Here is a 26,282-nt window from a genome sequence, read left to right as displayed (position 1 = left end):
GTATGGAAGCACATAGCAGGGGTTATAACTTTGTTTAAGGGTTATCCAAACCATATGGAAAACAGAACAAAACTGTCTATTCTCTTTTCTAAATTCCTATTTAGACTCTAAGTTAACATTTCAGAGGGCTCCCTTCCTGTCTGCAATGTAAAGAATCTATCTTTGATGATAATATTCACACTAGTCAAATTTCTCATTACCCTATAATAGCAACCACTCTTTTCATCATCATGTTACAGGTCTTTCATATAATTGCAGAATGCTAGTACTAGAAAGACTTTAGAAATAATATAACGTATCTCCTTCATATTAGAGATGGGGAAACTAAGGCCCAGAGAAGTTACTTGACTTGACCTGGTAGCAGTCAAGGGAATGAGAATTTGAATCTCCTAACTCTTAGATGAGAAATATCTCTACCACTCATTGTACCTCCCCTTTGATCTCTTAGAGAACTCAAATAATGCTTTTCTTAGTAAATGCCTATGAAAACATACTTGGAGCAAGGAATATTATTCTGTGTTCTTAAAAAGAGATGGCAGGAAGTTGGAAAGCCAGATCAGAACATGGGTTAGGTGCTGGCAGTCTGATATACTGAGTAAGAGCATTATTAATCACTGTTCAAATTCAAAGTGGGTTTGAATTTTTCCAGGCTAAAAAGAAAAGTATGCTACTGAGGTCCTTTTGCGGTCAAATGAGCCTCAGCTGCTTACCAGAATGATTTGCCTAGAATTGGTTCAGGTCCTAAACATGTGATTTCAAACAGAGATTTAAGGGCCAAAGTGATGGAGAAAGCCATTACCAGCACCTAAGCAATTATCTTTTTTCTTTTATTAAATTTATTAGGGTGGCATTGGTTAACAGGGTCATGTAGGTTTCAAGTGTTCATTTCTGTGATACATGATCTGTATATTGCATCGTGTGCCCACCACTCAAAGCCAAAACGATTATCTTTGCTACTGCTGCTTTACAACTCTTACCTGGAAACTCCCAAAGCAACTTCCCCCAGGCAGGGTGACATAGCAGACATAGGGAGGGGTGTTGGAGGGAACCATCTCATAAACCACTAGAGCCCCATTCTTCAAGTCGGCCCCACGGGACTGCTTCATCTGCCAGAATTCCTGCAGCGCTTCCACCACGTTCACTACGAGAGAGCAGCAATTAAGTGCAGCGATGAGAACAGTTCCACGTGGCGCTCTGCTTGACCAGAGGATCTGTAACCTGTACCTGCATTAACAGTCTACCCTCCTTAGCTCCCTACCTATCACCATTTAAAAGCATTTAAAAATTAATAAACTTACACTGTGATTAAGTCCATTTGCATAGAAACCAGAGCACACCTGCTCCCCTCCCCTACCTTTCTAGTTCAAATTTTGATTAGCCCTAGACACCGAAGGACTAATATTGAAGGCAGAGTTTCCAAGGTCAGAAGACCATTATCACTGCCTGATGAAGTACAAGTAGATTATTCCACAATTGGTCAGCTGCCTACAATAATAATAACCGTTAAGTGTTAACGTTTACTGAACACTTACTGAATGTCACCCATTTCTCAACAACCTTATGAGGCAGATACCTTTATTATCCCCATTTCACAGATGAGGGAAATGAGGCATAGGGAAGTTAAGTAACTTGCCCATGGATGTAATAGCTGGAAAGCAGCAGAGCAAGAATTCAATCCCAGGGAGTCTTGGTTGCAGTCAACATTCTTAACCATGATGTAATACTGCCATGCAAAGAGATATGGTCATATTACGCATTCTCAGCCTATGCTTCTAGCAAGCAAACCCGTGGCCAGATTCCTTTTACCTCCTGGAATACTATGTGTATATTATGTATATATAATATATGGTAAGTATATACATATTATTTATGTGTTATGTATATGAGAGAAATGAATTTCTCTTCTGAGGCTTACCCTAGACATAAATAATTTTTGGAGAAACTGTATATTGGGAGATATTCTTCCACAGGTCTCTTGCAATCTCCTTTCAGTGTTGCTGGGTATGCCAAGATTTCAAGGCCATTACTGCTCTTTACTTAGGCCATTTCTCAGGATTGTGTTTGCAGCAAGAAAACTTGACAGATGAGATAATATTTTTCTGTGGGACAAAGAACAGGCTTCCATGTCGGACTTAAGAGGCATAGGGAACTGATGCAAACAAACATGATGCTCACGCTACTTGCTGTGCTATGAGCAATAAAATCCTGTGTTTCTGGCCCAGAATTTCTTGACTTCCACCAGTATCCACGAGACAGTAATTGGCTAACTTATTAGCTATAGATAGGGTAAAGTCAAACTCTGGACCCGACACTGTATTCCAAACAGTTGCCCGCATCCCCTAAGACTTGGGCTCAGTTATTTCACAAATATGTATTGAGTACATACTCTGTGCTCGACTCTGTGCTGGATGCTAGGCTATAATAATGAGCAAAACCATATACTTTTCCTTTTCCTTATGCAACTTAGTCTAAAGAGGGAGAGAGGTATTAGCCAATGTGATATGTACTGTAAAGGAGGGGTAGCTGGTGGGAGCTCAGATATGTATATGAATTCACAAGGCAAAAAGGTGAGACTCGTGCTCTGAACAGAAGGAAGGGCATGTAGAAAGGCTCTGCAACAGCAGGGAATACGGTGAATAGAGGGACTAGTGTGTGTAGAAAAGAGAGAGAGGGGGGAAGTATAATACAAGATGAGGTTGCAAAAGGATGCAGGGACCAGACCAGGTTGGATCTTCAGGCCATGATAGAGTATTGGCTTTATCTTAAGAACAATGGGAAGCCACTGAAGGGTTTTAAATGGAAGGAGGGATGAGGTCAGTTTGCCTTTGGAAAGGGCCACTTTGACTCTAGGGTACAAACATTTTAAACGGCTTTAACTAAAGCCTCGTAATAATGAATCATCACAATCATTCTCCAATATCTTTCAACATGACCACTTTCTACTCCCAGTTACAACAAGGACTCATTCATTCTTTTTTTTTAAATTGAATTTATTGGGGTGACATTAGTTAATAAAATTATATAGGTTTCAGGGGCACAATTCTATAATAAACATCTGTCATTTATTCCTTTATATTGTGTTAGTTCAGGTCTGCCAAGGAAAAGACATCAAGATGGGTAGACATGCAAGAGATTTATTGAGGAGGAAGTAGAAGGGAGAGCATTTAGACCATGCTGAAGGTCTGACACCTGTGCAAGGAGAGAGGGAAGGAAGGAGGTTTGGATATGAGAGACTGCAGTACAGTTCTAAGAAAGGTTTGGCCAGGCCAGTGGGAAGTCTTCATGCCAAAGGAGTCCCACATCTCACAAGGATGTGCCTGAGTTAGAACCCCCGCTGTGCTCAGCCATTGGCTGGGAATAGCCTACAGGATATGTAGACTCAGTGCGAATGTGTTGATGGACCTAGAGGGCAAAGCAGCTTAAGGCTGTCAGCTCAATTATGCTCCCTGCAGCAAGAGATAGGAACAGCACATTTTCATGGCAACCACACACACATTAAGCAAAAATTTGAGCATGTAATAGGTGCCTCGCTCTATTTTAGGCATTAGGGATGCAAATATAAGTAACACACATTCCGTGCCAGCAAGGGGTTAAAAATCTAGTGGCCAATAACAACTGTTATCTCACCTGCTCTACAACTGAAGCAAGCACTCCATATGCCAGCCATAGTTTGAAAAGCAGCATTAGCTCTTTTCTACTACCCTATATTTAACTGACTTTTTAGAATGTTCATTCTTCCATTAAAAGACAGCATGAAAAGGAAACTCTCTTTCCCACCCTTCGTTTTGGCAGGGGTTCTTCAAAGGTCACGGCTGCCCAGAAAGCTTAGCCATCTTTGTTCTTTCCACTGAGATCTTTTCAGGCCCAGTTCCCTCTTTGAGACAATTTAACACAATGCATGGGATGACAACTCTCCTTACATGCAAACAACAGGGAGAATACTGAAGTAAAGGAAGGAGAGGAGAGCACTATAATGGGGAAGGTCCTATTAAAAAGCATATGTCCATGTTATATCCAGTTAAATCCCTCTTGGAACAGAGTACAGGGCTATTTTTTAATGATTACCCAAAGCCAGGAAATAAGGAGCTTTATTTCAGAAATGAGAATATGAAATGGGAAATTGGGCAAGTGCTCAGGGAAAAAAAGCAATTAATTGTGATCTGCATTTGAAAATGCTCATAGACTCATTTCTTTTTAGAGCTGAAAGGGACTTTAGAGACCATCTAGTCCAACTCAGGCGAGGGAAGGGTAAGTGACTTGCTTGAGGTCCCACAGCTGTGGCAGAGTTGGGGGCATGAATGTAGATATCCTGATACCAGTGTTTTTCAATTTGGGAATCTTAACACAGGGGTTAAGGTCTGGTCCATAGTTAAGCTTCATGGGGGTTCAAAATCCCCCTAAAACGATAGGAAAATTGTGTGTGTGTGCACATATCAGTATTTATGTGTGTTGAGGGGGTGCCCATAGTTTTTATAAAATTTTCAGTGAGGAATCATGGATACAGTAGTTTACATAAGAATAGTTAAAGAACAGTGAGATGGGAGGGTAGCAATGACTGAGAAATGCACAGCTGACAGCTACAATTGTTTTTTGGGAGTCACTGATGGATGCTGGGCTGAAAGAGAGAAGAAAGACCAAGATAGTCGGGAATATTTAATTACTTGTACCATGATCCTGAATAGCAACAAGAGGAATTTCTGTTATCACTGTAGGAGATAAAATATTACATGAATGTCTAAGTGGAATGAGAGGTTTAGACTGCATATACACCAGAGTAAAAATATTAAAACAACACAGGAGACCCTACCTTCGAAAGTCACAAACACATCAGCTAACAAAAGTAACAAGAGTGATTCTTCTGCTATTACTGCTTAAAAAAAAAAAATAAAAAAAAATCAAGACTCGGAACACCCTTTTACTACACTTGACAAAGTTTCAGTAAATTTTTACTGTCAAACTGACATATTATTTATAAATCAAGTTTGATGAAGTGATCACTGTTTACAGTGGTTCAACTTTTAAGTCAAGAAAAAGCTTTTACTTTGTAGATAATATAGAATAAAAACTTTAAAAAACCAACAACACAGGAAATGACAATAAAAATTTTATATCATAAAAATAAATATAATTTTGTGATGGGAGAGCATGGATAAATAGATATGGCGAGAATAGGTTGGCCTGACTTAATTCACATTATTATGAAGATAGGGAAGCTGGTGAACAATATTTTATCTGAAATTTCCTATTTCACTTTGTAGAAATTACCCCTGAGTAGACCACAGTGCATAGACTCTTTGGAAGGGAAGGATTGAAAAGTGACAGTGATTTTGGGAGAGGACTGTGGTAGGGTGTATAATACCCCGTCAAGAAGTCCATGGCCTAATCCTTGGAGTTGGTGAATGTTACCTTCTGCAGCAAAGACTTTGTAGATGTGATTAAGTTAATGATCTTAAAATGGGGAGATTATCCTGGATTATCTGGGTGGGCTCTAAATACAATCACAAATGCCCTTAGGGAAGGACATTTGATGAAACACAAAAGAGGAAAAGGCAGTGTGACAATGGAGGCAGAGATTGGAGTGATGGAGTAACAAGCCAAGGAAAGTGGGCAGGCACCAGGGGCTAGCAGCGACATGGAAACAGACTGTCCCCTAGAGCCTCTCTGGAAGGAGTACAGACCTGCTGACACCTTGATTTTGGCCCACTGATACTGATTTTGGACTTAAAGTCTCCAGAACTGTGAGGGAATAAATGTCTGTTGTTTTAAGCCAACAATTTTGGGATCATTTATTAGAGCAAGCACAGGAAACTGATACAGGATCTAATCCAACATTCCAAAAATTGGAAATATTTAGACCAATCAATTTAACTCCACAGTCACTTACAGGCAAAGGAACCGTCTGGACTCTGAGGAAAAGGAACAACTAAGTTTCACTTGTTTAATCTAGTAGAAAGCTGGGCAGAATTTCCAATCATGTAACCATATTGTATATAAAGGGAGAGCAATAATTTTTAAAAAATAGTTTTGAAGAGAGCAATGCAGAAGTTACCTAGCAAGGAAAGCCCTTCAGTCAATCGTGCCCGTTTAGAGATTGCCAGCTGTCAAACATTAGACGAAGGAAACTATATGTATTCCATGTATTCCTGCATGAGTAGAAAAGGGGGGTGAAGGAAATGGTAATGCTAAAATACCTATCATATGCACAGTTTTCAAAGCATTTCCAAATGCATAACAACAGCAACCACTCATTGAGTACTGTGTGTTGCATGCTTTACATTCACCAGGAATCACACCCACAACCTTGGGGTATCAGGACGATGCTCTAACCAACTGAGCTACCTGGCCAGGGCTATTACCTCATTTAACCTGCACAAAACTATTAAGACAGATATTATCCATTTTACAAAATGTGAACAAGCTAAAAAACAGGCCACAGGGGCCAAACCAGGATTTAGACCTAAGATTTGTTTGCCTCCAAAGCCAACTCTCTTGTACTATTCTGCTTTATTTCACCACTAATCCTCACACCTCCTCTGTAAAGTGGACCTTGAGCTCCATGAAGATAGGGACTGAGTATCTGTCTTGTTCACCACTGCACCTGGTGATCAATAAATAATCGTTAGATGAATGAATGGAACAGATGAAGCCTAGAGAGATTAAGCAACTTATCCGAGATCACACAGCCCCTATTTCAGAGCCAGGTTCTGATTCCAAATCCTATGCACTGCACGCTAAGATCCTACAGCACACTGAGCTATGTGTGTATCTTGGGCAGGGATTTGGGGGTGAGGGGGACATAGGATAAACAGGTGAAATAACAGAAGAGTGTTTGTCTGTTTGTCTTGTGTAAATGCTGAGATCCTGCATGAGTGAAAGTAAAGCTGAAGACCTTGACTGGAAAAGGTGAATTTGGAGCAGTCAGAAGATGATGCAGTAAGGCACCGCTAGATCAGGAAACAGCCTGGGCAAAGACCAAAGTAAATTATATTCAGGGGAATAGAGCCAGCTCCCAAATGCCATGCCATCAGTCACAAGGGTATGGGGGTGCATGCCAATGGCAGCTTTGCCTGTTAATCGAAGCAGAATAAGTGATTCCATGTGGTGAGGGACTTCTCAGCCAAGTCGGCCACGATTCTGCTTGCCTGAAGCCGAACTGGCTGCCAAACTCTCCCAAAGTACTGGCTGGACACCCAGACTGGAAATGAGAAACTCAAAAATAATGAGGACTGTGGTGGGAGGCAGGGAGGCTGGGGAGACTTGCTGCAGAATCTGAGGGCTGACTGATTGCTCTGCCAGTGCCATCCCCCGTCCCCTCAGCCTTTCCAAGGGAATGAGCACGTTTTTACAGGGCCCTGCACTTGGCCAAATCAGAGGCTCTCCAGGCAACACAGACAAGAAAGAGGCTACTCTACCCTACAATTTTAAAGAACACCTGTAGGTTTCCACGAGGCAGGATTCAGATTTGGAGTGAGGAGCCTGGCCACTCCCGCAGAGGCAGGCCCGCCCTTGGTCTTGTCCTACGGAGACCTGAGGCAGCAGGGCAGCAGCTGATGGCAGTTCCACCACATGGCCCTGGTAAATGTGGGAATTCAACTACATTCCCTCACAATGCATTTCCGAGTTACATGCATTTGCGTTCCCAGCACCCAGCAGAGTGCCTGCCCCACGGTAGGAACTCAGAATGTTGAAGAACAGCGGGACACTGAAGGAAGCTGTGTCACTGGGCGCATACAGCAAAGTGGGTCTAACGTCCTTTTCCACGGGCACGGTTAGGGGCACGCTGCCAGGGTCACAATGCCAGGGTCACAAGGGCGAGAAAACGAGGCGTCCTCCCGAGGAGACAGAGCCTGCACCCTGAGAGGATCGTCGCTTCAGCACCCATAGCCTGCCGGCGACCTCTGACCCCTCACAGCAGCCCCTGGGGAAACACGCTCGGTGAGGCTGTCACCTCCCCAAGGACGCGGTGGCAAGTGACAGCGACTTAACCTGGGATTTGACCCAGACTTGTCTGACTCCAAACCCTGTACGTGCTCCTTTCTCTACACTTCCTTAGGGAGAAAACCCCCTCACTTCTGTCGGTAGAAAAGGGCCTGAACCTTCCTCTGCATCAGGACTGAACTAGAAAGTTAAAGGTTTAGTCGCTCCGTGTCTGGCCAGCCCGAGAGCGGTGATGTCTCAGAAATTCAGCCCCAAACCCCGGCTGCCCCGCCCCACGGCCCGGTCCCGCCGCCCGGTGACCCAGGAGCCCCAGCTCGGAGGGTCGGCGCTGGCTCGGCGGGAACAGCACCGGGCCTCCGCACAGTCCCCTTCTCAGGGGCCCTGGAAATTAGGCAGCTTTAAGGCGAAGGTTTTAACGGAAATCGGATTTCTGCCTGGCCCGTTTCACAGAGTTCAGCGTCGAAAGGGCCAAGGCCTGGGGTTTGCCCCGAGTCCCCGGGCAAAAGCCGGGGAGGCAGAGCCGGGCCGACAGGCCGAGGTGGAGGCTTCGTACTAAAAAGGACACCAAGCGCGGTCCCAGCCAGAGGGAACTGCTGAGCTCCGGGCCCGGTCCGGTCCGGCCCACACGCGGTGGCTGCAGGCAACTCCTGAAGGCACCGCGCGCGGACTCCCCAGCAAACCTGAAGTCGCCCGGAAACTTTAGAGTGACAAGTAATAGAAGTCACGGAGAGGAGAGGACATCTACGGGGAGCCCGGGAAGTGAGGGGCCACACAGGACGGGGCCTGCGGAGGAGGAACGGCCAGGGTCTGAGGTGAAGGAGGGTTCCCGGCGGCGGGACCCGGTGGAGGCGGAGGCGGAGGCGCCGGCTGCGGGAGGATTGCGCGTCCGCAGGAGAGCGGGCGGGGAGGAGAGCGGGCGCGCGGGCGAGGAGAGCGGACGCGCCGGCGAGGAGAGCGGACGCGCGGGCGAGGAGAGCGAGCGGGCGGGGAGGAGAGCGGGCGCGCGGGCGAGGAGAGCGGACGCGCCGGCGAGGAGAGCGAGCGGGCGGGCGAGGAGAGCGGGCGCGCGGGCAGGAGAGCGGGCGCGCGGGCGAGGAGAGCGGGCGCGCGGGCGAGGAGAGCGGGCGCGCGGGCGAGGAGAGCGGGCGCGCGGGCGAGGAGAGCGGGCTGCGTCCGCAGCCGGGGCGCCCGCACCAGAGCCCTGCCTCACGAGGGGGGGAGGGGCTGAAGCGTGGGCGACCGCGCGTGCGTGCAGCCCAAGGAAACTCCCCAAAAGGAAATGCATGTGAGGGCGCTGCGCCAGGAAAGCGATCCAGAGGCTGGGGGAGCGGGGCTCCCGCGCAGAGGGTGTCCCGCAGGAGGCCGCACCCGCAGACTCACCTCGGCCATAGCCCTGCGTGTGCTTGGCAAAGCTCCTCACCACGGCCTCCACCGCCTCCCGCAGCACCGCCGGGCTGCCGGCGGCGCCGGGGGGCAGTGGCAGCCCGGGGGCCCCGGACAGGAGCAGGGGCGGCGGGGGCGGTGCGGGGGGCGGTGGAGCCGGCGGGGAGCCCACTGAGGGTGTGGCGGGGGCCGCCGCGGCCCCAGTGACTCCGGGCCGCAGCGCTCGCAGGGTGCCCCTCCCGTTGGCGCCCACTCCAGGCTGCAGACGCTGCGCTCGCACCGTCTCCATCCCTGCGGCCCGCGGAGCGGCGGCCCGAGCCTGCCAGCCTGGCGAGCTAACGGTCCCCGCCGCCCGGGCCCTCGAGCGCCCAGGGACTGGGGGCGGTGCCAGAGCCCAGCCGTCAGTCAAGTGGGGGCGGGGACGAGCCGGGCCCGATGCCAATCACCAGGGAGGGGGTGGGAGCTGGCGGGCTCCGGCTCCGCCATAGGCAAGTCACTGAGGAGGCGGGGGCTCTGAGCACCCAATTGCAAGGAGGAACAGCCGTCGCCTCGGAAGCCCAGCAGCTGAGTCCGGGCACCTCGGTGGGAGCGCTCTAAGGCCCTCGGGGCCCCCGGGCGAGGCTGGGGGGAGGGGGAGGGGGTTGGTCTGGGAGCAAGGCCGGGAAGGATCGAAGACAGAGTGAGAGGACACGTAGAGGTCATTTGTCGACTTCGTCGTACAGACGTAGGTGAGGAAACTGGCTCAGGGAAGCAATGGATGGGACTCGTCCAAGATCACACGCAACTGATGGAGGAGCTAAAAAGCAAGGGAGATGCTGACGTTTAATGAGAAGAGATTTACTGCATGTCAGACACTATGCGATGTACTCGCGGCGTTGTCTTATTTAATAATTACGGTCACTAACTATATCCTATTATTTTGTGAGTAAGACTGCACACTCAGAGAGGCTAGAAAAATCGCCCAGAGTAAACAGGAGATGGCAAGGGGTGGGGGTTCAGACGTCTGTCTTGGGGTTCCCAGTATTTTGGTCTCTTCATTACAGCACGTTGTTGGGTAACTATTCTAACTTGGGGGAGTGAAAAAGAGCAGAGTGGCCTGCTCCCTCGCCTCCCACTGGAGTGAGGGGTCGGAGCACAGGCAGAGAACTTGCAAAGGAGAGGCCCAGAGGCATGCCCTGTTCACAGAGCCTCTCACCTAGGTTCCTAGGACTACCTTACACAGACACGCTCCACTCACCCTTTGTCAGTTGACCACTGTGCCACAGGTACCTAGGTAAGTTTGTACTAATTCCTCTCTCTCTTCCCCCTGAAACAGAAGATGGGGAAATAGAAGCCAGAAGAAAACGATTGAGATGCACCTGGTGAGATGAACATTAGAACCCGGAGGAAAGCCTGTGAGTGGTCAAGAAATAGGAAGCTTGAAAAAGGGGAAGTTAATCTCCTGGGATACATTTGCTGATGATGGAGGGAGGAACTCTTTGCAGGATTCTTAAAGAATTTGAGGGTGGACATAGGGGAGGGGGTGATGAAAGCATGTCAAATGCCTTTGAACCTCGAGGACACAGGATACTTGCCTTTTCTTCTACAACCACAGCTGGTCAGTTGGACCCCTGGAAAGAAGGTGGGTGGAGCCTCTAAGTATCCCCTGGGCCATTGTAGCTACAGTTAGCACCCCCCTTCCTTCAGTGCCCACACCTCACACCCCTAGGCAGAACAGACGAGTGGAGACTTCTGAACACATTTATTCGATATGTCGAGTGGAGTAGATTTAGGGTTCCTCCCCACTTCTACCCTCGAGGGTGTTCATAAGCTCAGACAGACGGAAGAGCAGTGAGAGCCCATGGCCCACCCCTGGGAAAATGAGACGGCTTATTGTACTGGTTGGGGGAACAGGGTGGGAATGAAGAGCGGGAAGTTGAGAAGTACAGCTGAGAGCGGGAAGGGCAGCAGCAGAGCTGAGGCTGGGGGCTGCAGGGGGACACCCCAAGCGCGGAGAAGATATCCTGAAGGGTGGCTGGGACTGAGGCAGGGCCAACGGGGAGCCAGGCTTGGAGAGGCGAGCAAGACCCGCAGAGCGGGGCGAAACATTCCTGAAGGGGGTCGGGTGTGCAAATCATGAGAGAGCTGTTTCAGGGCTTACACGGAAAGCAAGGGATTGCTTCTGTAGGAGGGCAAGGAGATTGGAGACAGCCCATGAGCGGGGGCTCCCTACCGCTTCTGAACAAATGCAGGTGAATTCGGGACCCACTTGGGGCCCTAGCACAAGTGGTCTGTGTGGGCCGTGCCTGTGGGTAATTCTCGTGTGCACGTGAGGTGACCAGGGCCTGAACCACGTGTCTGTCCGCCCAGTGAGAAGAGTACTTACCCTTCCCCACGAGTAAGAGTAACTGCTTGCGGACACGTTTGCCCCTGTGTGCGCGCACCCTCTCCAGGAGCACATGCGAAAGACCCCTGTGTGTGTGTGAGCTGGTTCTCCCACCTGTCCCACCAAGGTCCTGAGCCCCACCCTCCTGGCTCCTCTCACTGCTCTCAGCGCCCCGGCTCCCCAGGCCCGCCTAGACTCTGGAGGCCCCCCAGCAGGCGGATCTGCTCAGTCTGCATGGAGTGGCGCCTCACCAATTTGCGCTTGGTCCTGGGCGAGCCTGGCGCCCCCGCCTGGGGAGGGGCTGGCAGCGAAGGCGCTCGACCTCCGGGTTGGGGGCGAATGTCGGGGATGGGCGGGTGAGGGCTGACGTTGAGCGGGGGCAGGAAACCCGGCCGCGTCTGCGAGATGTGGTCCAAGAGCAAGGTTCCCGAGCCCCTCCGCTCCAGCAGCCCCGGGCTCCGCCTCCGCCCGCTCAGCGGAGACACCGCCCCGGGCAGGCTTTCCTGGGACTGTCGCGGGGAGGGAGCCGAGCCAGCCAGAGGGAGAGTCAGCGGGGAGGCGCTGTACCGGCGGCGCTCCAGGGCCTGGCGGCTGCACTCGGGCGAGTCAGGGCAGAGGTTTCCGGGGATGTCCAGCTCCACCGGCTCCATGCGGCTCAGTTTCTGCCTCAGCCCTGAAGGGGGACCACACTCCTGAGCTTCTGGCGCGGTGTTTCGGCGAAAGAGGGCACCCCCACCCGTCACTTTCTCCACCCACGGGGGCGGGTCCTCCGGGCCCTCGGTGCTGTGACGTCGGGAAAGACGGGGTCTGCCGGTCAGGGTCAGCCCGTTGAATTCCGCGGTCAGGCGCTCCATCCCCAGCCTCCCTTCCGCGGGCGGGACCGGCTGAGGAGCCACTAGGCCCCAGGGCTCCGAGTTGAGCCTTTTAAGTGGCTTTGGAGGGTGACGGGGTGGTTTGGGGAGCGGCTCAGAAGGGGAGGGGTCATCGGGGGGCTTAGGAAGAGGGAATTCGAATACGTCCCGCTTCTCCTCCTCTTCCTGGGCGCGCGGGGACAGCAACCCCCCTCCTCTCCCTGCAGTCTGCAGCTGGATTTCCGAAGGCGACGTGCAGGCGCCCGGGCTAGGAGCAGCGGGAGTGGGGTCCTCCACCCCTGGGGACGGTGGGGAATTGAGATACTGCCGAGTCTTCTTGGTGCCTGAGGGCGAGGTGTCCGTGGTGATGATGATGACCTCCGTGCCCTTGGCCTTACAGGCGTCCAGCAGCGTGGCAAGGGTCTCGCGGTCCCCGCGGTCCAGGGCGTGGACAAGCGCCGAGGCACCCGTGTGGTCTCGGACTGAGGGGTCTGCGCCGTGGGCGAGCAGCAGCGAGGCCACCGCGGCGCCCCCACCCCCGGCGCAAGCGTGCATGAGCGCGGTGCGCCCCAGGCGGTCTGTGATGTTGGGGTCTGCGCCGTGCTCTAGCAGGTAGCGCACCATGCGCGCCTTGTTCTGGGGGTCGTCGTAGCGGGCCCGACAAGCTGCCATCAGTGCTGTCTCCCCCTGGGCATCACCCTCATTCACGTAGGCGCCGCCCTCCAGAAGCAGACGGGCCAAGCGTAGTTTACCCTGACCCACCGCCCGAAGAAGAGCATGGCCCTCGGTGTGCAGCATAGCTGCGGCTGGGGCGAGAGCGCTGACGGAGCCGGGACTGGGACCTGCCCAGGAAGGCTAGGGGTGTGGGGGTGGTGGCTGGAAGAGGCCTGAGGGCTCAGTGGCGAAGCCAGTCCCTGCAAGAAAGAGACAGATCTTATTGACGGATTCAGGCAGGGAAACTGAGGCACGGGTGGAAGGAACCGGCGTGGGGCGGAGGAGAACTCCACTGCACCGCGCGCAGCCCTTCCTCTGTCTAACTCATGCCCTGAGCCGCCACCTCCCCCCGAGCATGCCTGAGGTGGTGGGAAGGGTGCACCCGCATTAAAAGACCAGCGCGCGTGCAAATGCGTACGTGCACGCTCGGAGATATCCACACCCCCACCCTCACCCCACGGCTTATCAGACCTTTCCAGCACCCCCCTTTTCTTATCTGCACTTGGAATCCCCCTTTCTCGGATGCTGAATGCCACCCGCCCACGCACATGCACCCATACATTCACACACACATTCCCATTCCTAACCTCTTTTAGGTTGCCACAGCCCCATAAATTGAGTGGGGGGAGGGAAGCAGCTTGCATTTGGGACCTAAAACGGGTGGGGGAGAATTGGGGGTTTCTTTTGCCCCTGCTGTGTTCCCCATCACTCCTTGCTCTTCCCCCTCCCAGGCTTTGCGCCCAAATAGATACCTGAATGTCTGCAGAATCTCCACCCGGCCAGGGCTGAGGCCAGGACCACCAGGCATCCGGGGTGGTGGAGCCGGGTTCCCGGGGGCCCACATGGCGTGTGTTTGGGGGGGCACCTGGATTCCCTTGGTCTCAGTATCTGCGCCCGGGCACCGGATCCTGGTCCCTCCTCCCGGTGCGCCCCGGGCACAGCGCCGGCTGGGGAGGAGAGAAGCTGGGGTGGGGGTGGGGGGGATGTGAAAGGCGGAGCTCTGTCTTGCTATTTATAGCCTAGTCTCCGCGGGTGGGGGCGTCGGGCACCAAACCGTTCCCCACTCATGCACACATAAACCCTCCAAACCTACAGGCTCCAATCCTGATTTTCCTTGCTTAGCCGACCTCCCCTCTGTCCCAACAAACCTAAATGATCCTTAGAAGATTCCTCTGCCACCCACACTGAGACCTCTCGGTTCTTTCTTGAGCTTCAGCAAGTCCCCATTCTTGCTTGGTGTGTTTCTGCGCACTTGTGCGCCAGACCTGACCTACCTACCACGCACGGCACAGGGCACACTGTGCAGAGGGGTGGAGGGAGGAGACTGGAATCCACAGCCGGAGTCCACACTGTGCAGAGAGAGGCGAGGGATCCGGCTGGCTTCTCATAGTTTAAATGTCAGGGCGAGATGGAGTCAGACACAGTGGTACATCCTCACTCCACCTCCGCCCCCAAACGGAACACAGAGCACAAACTTGGACCTCAGCTCCCTTGTACAGACCTCTCAAATGCGTCTGAGGAGGGTGGATATCATGGGTCATTTTTAGAAAAAGGGGCATTCCCAGATGCCTCCTCCCCATATTCTTGGGGGAGGCACAGAGAGAAAGGCGAACCTGTAACATCCCCTCCCTGCCTCTCTTTACTGTCTTGCTTAGGTTCTTTCTTCCTCTTGCTTGAAGGTCTGCGTCCAAATCGCTCCTTAAGTCTCTCTCCCCCATCGTCGCAATCGGTTTCTCTCACTGTCTCTGCCTCTTTGCCACCTGCCCTGTCTCCATGGTTACCATAGCTTCCATCTGCATATTTTAGGAATGAGTTTGTGTCCAGCTGGAAGGCATCAGGGGAAGTGGGGGATGAGGCAACATTCCCAAGGATCTGGAAAATTCACCTGAGGTAATTCGGAGGCTGGAGGCCACCAGACATACTAAAGATACTAAAAGTAACGGGGGGGGGGGGGAGGAATATTTATTTGCAGGGCAGCTACTCATTTTTACTAGCTACCATTTATTGAACACCAACTATGTGCCGAGTACTTTACATACATTGTCTCCAATCTTCACAGCAATACTAAAAGGAAGGAGTCATCTTCTTGTTCGAGATGAAGACACAGAGACTTAGTAGAGTGAGGCGCGCTCTCCGAAGCCTCCCGGCTGCTCCCGTCCCATCCTCCAGCCTGGCCCGTCCAGAGGCTTTACTCCCAGGGCCGTTTCCTCTGGCATCTGGGATATTCTTGACTCACCCCTAGATTTTATCACCACTCGGGACTCTTTCCCGTCTCTGGGCCGTGTGCGTGCGTGTCAGCGGGACTCCTCTACGCACCGCGCCCCTCACCAGGGGCTAAGGGGAGCTGGAAGGCGGCAGAAATTGCGGGGAACGCCGGGCTCCTTGCCCGCCGCCCTAACTCCCGTTCTCTGGTTCTTAACCCTTCCTTCCCCACACCCTCTTCGCTTCTTCTTTCAGACATGGCAGCACCCTACAGGAAAACAACGTTTTTTTATAAAAGGAATATTCATTGGTGGTGCTAGAGGGACGCAGCGGCGGCGCGGAGGGAAGGCGGGCGTCGCGGAGGCCGGGCTGGGAGGCCAGTCGCCGACACGCTGACCGCTGATGGGCGGGTTCCGCGGGGGCGCAGTGCTGCGTCCCCGGTGAGAGCCGGGCGCCAGGTTCCCTCCGCTGAACTCTCGCAGGCCCGTGGCGCCTCCATTTGAGCTGAGGTCGGAAATAACGGACCCCCGGTTGGCCCTGCGGCCGCGCCTCTCTCGGCGGCGGCTCCCGGAGCCCGGTTCCGGCCGACTCCTCCGCCGCGCCCGGTGGGCGGGGCTCCGCCGCGGCGTCTCCTAGATTGGCGGGGAGGATTCACCAATGGGGAGCCCCGGGAGGCGGGCCTAGAACGCAGCCCGCTCCAGGAAGACGAGCAGATCTCCAGCGGGCCGCGGCGTCGGCTCGCGTGGGGGAGGGGCAGCAGGTAAGGCCCGGACCGGCGGCTCGGACCTGGTTCCGTCCCGCGTTTCCCGAACTAGTTCACCAGGGCAAGCTGCGGGCTGGACAGAGCTCTCCGGCGGCCTGTGGGCTCAGCCCCCTTCTGGCTCCCAGCCCTTTCTCTTCTGGGTTCCCTTTGCTGTAGCGACTGGTAAACCAGAAAAGCCGTAGTTTTCTGTCGCGCACAGGCAAGAGCTATTCACGCAGAAAGTGGGAAAGACACTCCCGTACTTCTGATTCTGCAATGGCATCGGCTTCCCTCGAACCTATTAATACTTCCTTGTCTCAGAGCCTGACAGACTTCTGTCATCCATCAAAGCTCAGCTGAAATGTTACCTGTTTCTTACCTGTAGCTTTCTTGTAACACCTTTTTTTTTTTTTGCAGAATTAATCGTTCCCCAGTCTGATGATAGCATTTTATGCATACTTCTATTAGAGTACTTAGTGCACCCTCTCTCTTTAATGTTTCTAGTCTGCTCAGAATATAAGCTTTCGTAGGGCGGGTTCTAATACGTAGTACACGGTGCCCAATAAAGTCTGGCTGGATGGAATTGATTGGGGATGCAGAATTTATACTCCTAGTGTAATTAGAGAATGGTTAATAAAAGACAAAATCCAAGACAATACAATATATAATTAAGGTCTCTTAAAATTAGTGGTTCATAATATAATTGCTCCCACAGTTCAGAGAAGGTAGAAAGCCAGGAGGCCTGGGATGGTGAGGGTGGGCTTTATGAATCACAATGTCTCAAGTGTGGAAGAACGCTTAGAAATCATGTATTCATTCAATCAACAGATATTTATTGAGCATCTACTACATGCCAGACAGTGCTAGACAATGGGGATCATAATAAATCCTTTACTCTAGACATGCATACTTCCTCCAGTAAACCCTATTTAGTAAATTGTCATCCAGCTTCTATTTAATCGTCTTTAGTAAAAGGACTTCCTATCTCACTTTGTGGGTCATTCCATTTTGGATTTTTGTTCTTCAATTCAAATTCAACAAATATTCTAAACAAATATATAGCTTGAAAAAATGCATTCCACCCTCCCATTGTAAAAGGGGAAGAGCTTTCCTAGTGGTAGCATTCTTAAAAATAAAGACACCATTCCTTCTATTTTCTGATTATAGAAGTAATATACATTTATTCTAGAAAACTTGGAAACACATAAAGGTATAAAGAAAAATACCTATTATTTTATGACCATGATGTAGTGATAACCACTATTATTATTATTTTAATATGTATTCTTTCAGTTTCTTTTTTGCATGTATGCATGTGTGTGCATATGTTTATATTACATAAATAGGGTCATACAATAAATGCAATTTTTATCATGTTTTCCCCCAGTTTACATTATATTGGGATTTTTTTTGCCTTTAAATATTATTATTTTATTTTTTAAATGTTTTTATTGATTTTAGAGAGAGAGAGAAAGAAAGAGGGATAGAGAGATAGAAATATCAATTGGCTGCCTCTTGCATATCCCCTACTGGGGATAGAGCTGACTGGGAATTGAACCAGTGACCTCTTGGTTCACAGGTTGATGCTCAACCACTAAGCAACACCAGCTGGGTCCTTTAAATATTATTTGAAGTCATTTTTATGGCTACATAATAGTTTAAAATGGATATTTTGAACTTTTAAAATCATTTTTCTTGTTTTAAATCCTTACCCAAGGATATTTTTTCCATTGCTTTTCAGAGAGAGTGGAAGGTGGAGAGAGAGAGAAACATTAAGGTACATGCCCTTGGCCTGAATCGAACTTGGGACCCTTCAGTCTGCAGGCTAATGCTCTAGCCATTGAGTGAAATCACCTAGGGCTAATCATTCATTTTTTTGTTGGACCATTTAAGTTATTTCAGGATTTTTGCTACTATGAATAGCTCTTTGATGAGCATTCTTGAACTTATATCTCTTACTATATATCAGATGATTTCTTTAGGATAGATTTTTTTAAATAGGATTAATAAGGATATGAACATTAAAAAAAGCTGTTGAGCCCTGGCAGTTATGACTGTTAGTTGGAGCATCGTACCCTACACTAGAGGGGGCCAGTTCAGTTTCCAGTCAGAGCATAGACCCAGGTTGCAGGTTCCAATCATCAGTGCTTTTTTTGGTGTGGTTTTTCTCTCTCTCTCTCTCTTCCTTCCTCTCTATAAATAAATAAATAAATAAATAAATAAATAAATAAATAAGGCTGTTGATTCAAGTGGTCAGATTATTCCCTCAGAAGATTGTGTTCCAGTGAATTATGAGTTTCCATCTCAACAAAATTCATGAGAGCCTGATTATAATTTAAATCTTTGTCAGCCTGATAGGTAAAGAGTCGTTTTATTGGTCATACTTTTGTCAATTGTCTATTCATATCCTTTGCATATTTATTCTTTTGGGATGATTTTTTCCCATTTAGATTTCCATGGATTCTAATATAATGAGTGTTAACTCCTTGTCTTATTTATTACAAACATAGGAAAGTCTAAACATTAGAGTGCCCTAGGCCTCAGTCTCTGGATCTCTTAGAACAGTGCCTGGCACATAGTAAGCTCTCAGTAAACATTTGTTAAATGAATTAAGGTGATTTTATTTTTATTATTCTCTTTTTGCAGATGAAAAAACAGGTTTAGAGATATTAAATAAATTGCTGAAGGTCATGTAGCTAGGAAATGACAGAACTGGGATCCAAATCCATGTTCTTAACCGCTGCATGTGCTGCCTTTCTTAAATTCGATGTAACTGTTTTTCTGTATGTTTTGTTGCAACCTGTTCTCAGTAACTTCTACCATAATACACAGTTATGCATTACTGGAAATGAGTATAATGTATAGGAGATGTTGTTGTTTTGGGGGAAGGAGAATGCAGGGGTGAACACCAGGGAGAGTTGATATTAAGAAGAGTAGTTTGGAACCACTACTATGGGAGATTTTAAATATTTTCAAGAATTGAGACACTATCACAATCTCAAATATAAGAGACTCATTGTAATTACTGAACTGAGTGGGTTAGAGATGGGTGGTTTAATTTCCCAAACACCAATTTATTGCCTGAATTAAATAAAATTTTGTCTTATCTTACCCCACTCCGTTGGGAGTCACTTGGTACGTATGTGGAAATGGAGTTAGATTTACCTAACCTCAGAACTCATAGCCTTTTCCTGACCCCTCACTGCTTTGCAGTCAAAACAGCTCCCATCTCCACTTCTTGAACTGTATCTGTCAAGTGGAAAGAACCTACGCCAGCTGGTTACAGTATTCTTTCCCTTGAAAGGGCCTGAGGACATGGTGATGAATTCTTACTCCAGTGTCTGTGAGACTTCCTCTCTCCTCTAATATGCTCTTCAATCAGATCGCAATTTAATCTATTAACAGCCATTTTTTTCTTCACATTTTTTGTTGCAATGGGACTTGAAACTTTCCAAATTCTCAGACACATATTCTTTTACCCTCTCCTTCCTGCTATATATTGTCTCATCTACTATTGTAGTATATATTTTAAATTTTAAATTAATATTTTTCTCTTATTACAAAAACAGTACCTATTCAGTATAGAAGAAAACCTTAAATTACAAATAACAACCCCCAAACAACAACAAAATACACCTCAAATTAACTGATGTTAACTTTCGATGTATATTCTTTAAGAACATTTTTATTCATAAATGTGTGTGTATGTTTGACAACATTGATTATAAATATTTTAAAATCTTTTTTAACCAACTAATCTTTTGTAGAATGCCCTTCATTTCTTGTGTAGAGTATTTGTTGAATATTAATTGAAGAACAAATATCCAAAAATGGAAGGACTTACACAGTGAGACAGGGAGTTCTCCCACTAAACATGTTTAAAGAGGAAATGAATGACAATTTGCTAAATATGGTTTATCAGAAGAAGGATGCAAGTCTAGAGTAGAGCACTCACTATGATCCCATTATCTAGCATTGTGTCTGGCATGTAGTAGATGCTCAATAAATATTTGTTGCATGATGAATTACTGCATGATCTCTAAGAGTTCTTCCAAACTTGAGAACTTGTGATTCATAAGTCTTCCCCTCGCCATCCCAGACTTCCTAGCTTTCTCCCTTCTCTGGACTGTGGGAGCAATTATAGCATGAAGCACTAATTTAAGAGATCTTAATTATATACTGTGTTATTTCTCACTGTTTCCTAACAGGTTGTTAGTATGTACCCTTATGATGATGTGATGAAATGGTACTTTAGCTCTGTGATTCTCCTCCCCCAAACCCATAACGCCAGTCCAATCAGGAGAAAAACGTCAGACAGTTTATATCAGAAGAGCATCCCATCATGTACCTGATCAGTATGCTTCAGAACGGTCAAGGTCTGCCCTAGCCGGCTTAGCTCCGTGGTTAGAACGTCGGCCCTCATGCTGAGGGGGCCAAGGGCAGGTACCTGGGTTGCAGGCTTGATCCTGGCTCCAGGTTGGGGCCCGGGTCAGGGTGCGTACGGGAGCCAACCAACTAATGTTTCTCACTCTCTCTGAAAAACAATGGAAAAAATATCCTCAGGTGAGGATTTAAAAAAAAAAAAAAGATTTTATTTTTTAAAACAGTTTTAAATTTACAGAAGAACTGAAGAGGTAGTATGGAAAGTTCCTATATGCCCTGGCACAGGATTTCCCCTCTTGTTAGCATCATACATTAGTATGGTACATAGGTTACAATTGTGAAACCATACCGATGCATGATGTTCTTTAAGGTCATACTTGATTCATATTTCCTTAGTTTTTACCTACTGCTCTTTTTCTCTTCCAGGATTCCACCCAGTATACTAATTACATTTAGCTGTCATGGCCCTATTGTGTGTGTGTGTGTGTGTGTGTGTGTGTGTGTGTGTTTGCATGTATATGTCTGTATACACACGGAAATGAAATTAAAAGGATTCATATTAAAATATTAATAATGGTTATTACTACATGGTGGTCATCATGAAATAATAGGTAGTTTTCGTTATACCTTTATGTGTTTCCATGTTTTCTAGAATAAGTGTATATTACTTCTATAATCAGAAAACAAAAGGGATGGTGTTCTTTATTTTTAAGAATGCTACCACTAGGACAGCCCTCCCCCTTTTACAATGGGAGAGTGGACCTTCCTTGTTTTTGGTGACTTTGGCAGTGTTACAGAGCGCTGGTCAGGCATATGACAGGATGCTCCTCTGCTGGCCTACAACCCGGGATTAGACGGGTTATGGATTTGGGTGAAAGGGGATCACAGCGGTAAAGTGGCAAAGTGCCATTTTCATCACTTCAGTATTAAGAGTACATATTAATGACATGATTTAATATTGTTGATATTGACCTTGGTCACCTGACTGAAGGAGTTAGTGTTCATTCAACTTCTCCATTGTAAAGTTACTAGCCCCCCTTCAAAAATTGTATGTATTGGATAAAATTCCCTATCCACAGCCCACACTTAAGGAGAGGGGAGTTCTACCCTTTGTCTTTAGGGGAAATCTACATAACATATTTGGAACTCTGCATGAGAGATTTGTCCTCTCTCCCCCGTGTATTAACTGATTCAATCATTTATTTATAGTAGTACGGACTTATGGGTATTTATTTTATGCTTTTGGGTTATAATCCAATACTACTTTATTTTATTGTTCGAGTTGTTCCAGTGTGGGCCACTGGGCGCTCTTTCATACGGCTCTCACCCTCCTTCGGCATAGCCCGGTCAACGTGTGGCGTTTCTGGCGGTGCTGTTCTAGCACTTCCTTACCTTCTGGCACTAGAAGATTCTTCAGGCTTATCCTGTATATTTCCTGCCCTAGGCCTGGAATCAGCCAGTTCTCCAAGAAGCCTTGGTTCCTTTTATTGGAAAATGGTATTGGAAACCAAGATCTGGGTGCTAGGTGTGTTCCCTGCTAGCAGGATATCATTTTTTTCATTTCATTTTCATTTGGTGACTTTATCCCCCATCCTGGCTGCATTTGACTCTCTCCTCAAGACTGCTGATGACAAGAGTCAGAGTTTAGTTCAGTAGCAAGAGGAGCTTTCCATTCATCAGAGCGGATCACAGAGGAATGGGCTGCCAGGGGGAAATGGACACCCTCTCTTTAGGAAAATGCCTCCAGAAGCAGAATCACTAACAGCTTACCGAGCGGAGTACTACCCTGGGAGGGGGTTTGGACTAGGTAACTCTGTGGGTCCTTCCAGTCCTAAGTTCTGTGCTTCCAAGTGGAGTTTTAAAAGATCAGTTTGATTGTCATGGTTCTCCTCTTTGCCCACCCCCACCACTGACAGTGAGACTGATGATTTGTCCCTGTGCCCCCACAGTGCCTGTCACACTACTTTTTTCATGGCATATACTTAATAAATGTCTTGTTGAAATGCATTGAATTGGGGCTTGGTTGGGTTTGGAAAGCCAGGGAGAGAAAGAATTAAAAGGTCATGTGTAGATATGCAGATGGTGATAAACATCAAATTATCTTAAGGATGAAGGAAAGTTTTATCCAAGGATCTAATCACTTTCCCCTTTGTGCTACAGTTACACTAGATTGCAATTACCCGTCCTGTTGAGACTGCATCTCATCCATGTTTATATTTCCGGAAATACCTTGCCTGGCACTATACTTTCTCAATCAAAATTTGTTGAATTACACTGTCTTTTCAGGTCTCAGAGAAAAAAATATATATATATTTTTTTTCCAGAGAAAAATATTGAGTGTCTTATACCTCCCTGGCTTCCTATCCCTTCTACTATACTTTTTCTCTTTGTTTTTGTCTTTATCAGGTTTTTCTCACTGGATCTCTGAATGCCTAGGCCCCTGCCACCATGGCCAGCCGGGGCCGGGGTCGTGGCCAGTTGACCTTCAACATGGAGGCTGTGGGCATTGGGAAGGGCGATGCTCTGCCCCCACCCACACTGCAGCCTTCTCCACTCTTCCCCGTGAGTGTCTGCCCTCCCTTCCCAAGCCTCCCTGTGCCCCTGGCTGACTATATGATCGCGGGTTTCTCCTGGGCCATCAGAAAACCATGCTAATCTTGCCCCTCCCTGTCTCTGTGCGGGTGCTCACATGGGATGTTTTGCAGGCAAGGACGTACCTCTCCTTCTCACAATCCTAGCTCCCCAGCTTTCAAAATGCTGTGTTGCTCCCCTTACTATCCTTTGGCCCTTTGCTCAAGAGTAGCATTGGATTGAATTGAGGGGAGACAGCCTTCTGGATTTGTATCCCAGCATTTTCTCCCTGGACTGACCACTGCTCCTGTCTCCTTAGCCACTGGAGTTCCACCCAGTGCCTCTGCCCTCAGGAGAGGAGGGGGAATATGTCCTGGCACTGAAGCAGGAGCTGCGAGGGGCTATGAGGCAGCTCCCCTATTTCATCCGGCCAGCTGTCCCCAAGAGAGGTCAGTTGGAATGCTAGCATCATGTTCTGTGCCTTCCCGGGGCAGTGCCCGATATTCAGCACTACTGGGGGCCAGAGATGCCAGAAGAGGCATAGGAAGCTCCCTGTCTAACTGAGGAGATCATTATAATGATCCCTGAATTTGAAATGCATGACAGAATCCATGGTTTGTTCTGTGTTTCACAATAGAAGGGACAGTAGGAGGTTAAGTATTTCACATGTATAAAGCAGGGGGGGGTATTATAATTTTTAATAATCTGGATATTACCAGTACCAACCAATCAGAAGTGGGGGCTGGCTCTAGGTCTCTGAGATACCCTGCTAACTGAAGTATTACCTTTTTGGTTAGTGGATTGTGGAGAAGTCGGAGACCAGGAGGGACTGGAGAAAGGGTGTACTTGGGAGGCCTGGGGTAGTGGTATTTACTAGCTGCTGTGGAAGTACAGTATTGCAGGATACCGACAACTGTGCTTTCCTACTAGAGCCCTAGAAGCTGAAGCTCAGAGAGAGGCAAGGCTTGTCAAGGACCCCTTAACAAGGAGTAAAGGGAGTGTGGAAACCCTGGTTTCTTGCTCTCTAGTATACTTTTACTGCATCACACTGCCTCTTGATATAGTCATGCCTTTGGGTTAAGGGAGATGACAAAATTGTAATTTTAGGTGGCAAAGGGACAGGTTACAAGTCTGTTGAAGGCCCTCACTGAAGCAGACCCCCCGGGCTCTGAGTTTGGTCTGAGGGAGCAGACAACTCCCAAGTATTGAGGGGGCTGGGCCCTCCGGAACAACCCTACTCTAGGCCTCTGAAAGGATAAAACTTTGACCCTTGGCCTCTGACCCCTCAGATGTGGAGCGTTACTCAGACAAATATCAGATGTCAGGGCCGATTGACAGCGCCATCGATTGGAACCCTGGTAGGTGATGGGTCTTTTCACTGACTGCCCTTCTTTCAAATGTTTGAGATGCCTCAAGCCACCAGCCACCACCCCATTTACCCCCTTCTGTCCCCCCTCCACCCCATTCAGTATTTACAAACTGGACCTGTAGATATGCTAGTAAACACTCTCAGGCTCTGCCTAAAAACCTGCTAAATAGCCCTCACTCCCCTGGAAGCATCTGAGCCACAGTTTTGTTCCAAGCAGCTTTGACCCAACCCCTTCCTTCCTCACCTTTATCCCGATCCTCTCTCTCCTTTAAAACCAGCCATAGAAGAGCCCCCAGGGTCTTACTGACTTTTACATTCCCACTGTTCCCAGACTGGCGCCGTCTGCCCCGGGAGCTAAGGATCCGAGTGCGGAAGCTCCAGAAGGAGCGTAAGTGTATCTGGAAAAAGAAGGGAAGCGTTTTCCTTCTTCAGCCCAAGGGCCAGGGCTGCTTGCCTGCCCTCCCAGTTCCTGCCGCAGCGCCCAGTGTTGTCGTGGGTGCCCTGGTGGCCACCGGAGGGCAGCAGAGTGACGTGGTCTTTGCAGGGAGGGTAGCCCGGGAACTAGCAAGCTGGCTTTCTGATGGCTCACTTTTTGATCTTCTCACCAGGGACCACCATTCTACTCCCCAAGAGGCCCCCCAAGACCACAGAAGACAAGGAGGAAACCATACAGAAGCTGGAGGTAGGAGGACATGGGCACAGGGCCCAGCGGGCCCAGACCCATTCCCTCCTCTGGGCCAGAGGGCCTCAGTGCCTCCTTCCGTGAGCGGGTCCGTTTGTCTTCCTGCTCACACTCCCACGGGAGCCTGGGAGCCCCGGCCGGCCGGCCAGCAGGTGCTGGTTGAGCCCCCAGTCAGGGCCCAGGCCCGGGCTTCGGGCTGCATCCCCGGCGGGCATCCCGCTCTCACATCAGCGTTTCTCTCTCCCTCTCCCTCTCCCCTCCTCTCTCTCTCTCTCTCAAAAATCAATAAAAAAAAAATCTTAAAACAACCCAAACAAGACCCTGGAGAAGAAGGAGGAAGAGGTGACGTCGGAGGAAGAGGAGGAGAAAGAGGAGGAGGAGAAGGAGGAGGGAGAGGAGGAGGAGTACGACGAGGAGGAGCACGAGGAGGTGCCCGGCTGCCCCGGAGGGCGGAGCGGGGAGCCCCGGGCAGGCCTCCCTCACCTGCCCCCAGCAGGTGTCCAGGCCCAGTGGCCTGGCTGGGAGGGAAGGGCCCGCAGGGAGGGCGGGGGATCCCAAAAGGTGCCTGACTTTTCTTTATTTTCATTACAGGAAACAGATTACATCATGTCCTATTTCGACAACGGAGAGGACTTCGGGGGTGACAGCGATGACAATATGGACGAGGCTATATACTGAACAAGGGCCCTGGACAGCAGCCGGCGCCTCCACATGTTTCTGATTTAAGATACAGATAGTAACGGTCCCTATTACTCGGTTTTGTGGACAAGCCAGTCATTCGCCCAGCGTCCAGACAGCCCGCTTGGTCCCTGGATACAGAATGGAGACCGGCGACAGGCAGACCCTTCCCCGCCCTCTGCCCTCGTGTCACTTCTGATATCTCAGCGACACCGCAGAGGACCCATGTCTTAATTGTATGACGGGGAGAGAGGAGGGTGGAAAGAAGTGGAATTGTTAGACCTGAGGCCGCTGTACACATGCCCGTGCCCATTTTTTATAGTTCTTTGTGAAGATAATTGGGGTGGGAGCAGTTAGGAGTAAGGCCAGTTTTATATTTTTTAAATAAAAATTTTGTATCTCTC

General features: G+C 49.1%; 3 protein-coding genes across 8 annotated transcripts in view; 1 reads left to right on the top strand and 2 right to left on the bottom strand.

The window, feature by feature from the left end:
* LIX1L (limb and CNS expressed 1 like) overlaps positions 1 to 9,692 on the bottom strand; it is a 21,527-nt gene extending 11,835 nt beyond the window's left edge. Inside the window, exons 1-2 of the mRNA XM_081122041.1 lie at positions 9,319 to 9,692; positions 978 to 1,141 (exon numbers count right to left, since the gene is read on the bottom strand). Of these exons, the coding sequence (XP_080978167.1) occupies positions 978 to 1,141; positions 9,319 to 9,610 (456 nt within the window). The 5' untranslated portion in view covers positions 9,611 to 9,692. The remainder of the gene's footprint in view (positions 1 to 977; positions 1,142 to 9,318) is intronic.
* POLR3GL (RNA polymerase III subunit GL) lies at positions 8,561 to 26,282 on the top strand. Of its 5 annotated transcripts, XM_081122042.1 has the most exons (11): positions 12,182 to 12,499; positions 12,938 to 13,149; positions 15,058 to 15,141; positions 15,311 to 16,213; positions 22,985 to 23,140; positions 23,469 to 23,598; positions 24,439 to 24,507; positions 24,850 to 24,906; positions 25,127 to 25,200; positions 25,519 to 25,629; positions 25,792 to 26,282. In XM_081122042.1, exons 5-11 carry the CDS (start codon positions 23,027 to 23,029, stop codon positions 25,876 to 25,878), a joined length of 642 nt encoding a protein of 213 aa, XP_080978168.1. In that variant the 5' UTR covers positions 12,182 to 12,499; positions 12,938 to 13,149; positions 15,058 to 15,141; positions 15,311 to 16,213; positions 22,985 to 23,026; the 3' UTR covers positions 25,879 to 26,282. The 5 variants fall into 5 exon arrangements, with proteins under 5 accessions (XP_080978170.1, XP_080978169.1, XP_080978171.1 ...); XM_081122044.1 differs by lacking the exons at positions 12,182 to 12,499; positions 12,938 to 13,149; positions 15,058 to 15,141; positions 15,311 to 16,213 and adding exons at positions 8,561 to 8,750; positions 10,637 to 10,715; XM_081122043.1 differs by lacking the exons at positions 12,182 to 12,499; positions 12,938 to 13,149; positions 15,058 to 15,141; positions 15,311 to 16,213 and adding exons at positions 9,851 to 10,049; positions 10,637 to 10,715.
* On the bottom strand, positions 11,046 to 14,140 carry ANKRD34A (ankyrin repeat domain 34A; the record flags this gene model as incomplete). Of its 2 annotated transcripts, XM_081122039.1 has the most annotated exons (3): positions 14,004 to 14,140; positions 11,938 to 13,451; positions 11,046 to 11,411 (listed from the first exon to the last, which is right to left on the bottom strand). In XM_081122039.1, the coding sequence occupies exons 2-3, from the start codon at positions 13,333 to 13,335 to the stop codon at positions 11,133 to 11,135; spliced, it is 1,677 nt and encodes a 558-aa protein (XP_080978165.1). In that variant the 5' UTR covers positions 13,336 to 13,451; positions 14,004 to 14,140. The 2 variants fall into 2 exon arrangements, with proteins under 2 accessions (XP_080978165.1, XP_080978166.1); XM_081122040.1 differs by lacking the exons at positions 11,046 to 11,411; positions 14,004 to 14,140 and having other exon boundaries at positions 11,851 to 13,336.

The sequence above is a fragment of the Miniopterus schreibersii genome, assembly GCF_964146895.1.
Source record: "Miniopterus schreibersii genome assembly, chromosome: 19".
Taxonomy (NCBI): Eukaryota; Metazoa; Chordata; class Mammalia; order Chiroptera; family Miniopteridae; genus Miniopterus; species Miniopterus schreibersii.
Note: the sequence above shows the minus strand (reverse complement) of the source record. Positions and strands in the feature narration are given on the sequence as shown.

What these genes read in the sequence shown, in the direction of transcription:
- POLR3GL (XM_081122044.1), top strand. Translation starts at nt 23,027, where the DNA reads ATGGCCAGCCGGGGCCGGGGTCGTGGCCAGTTGACCTTCAACATGGAG. An exon ending in AGCCTTCTCCACTCTTCCCC is followed by an intron (nt 23,141 to 23,468) that starts GTGAGTGTCTGC and finishes CTGTCTCCTTAG; the next exon opens with CCACTGGAGTTCCACCCAGT. An exon ending in AAACCATACAGAAGCTGGAG is followed by an intron (nt 25,201 to 25,518) that starts GTAGGAGGACAT and finishes AACCCAAACAAG; the next exon opens with ACCCTGGAGAAGAAGGAGGA.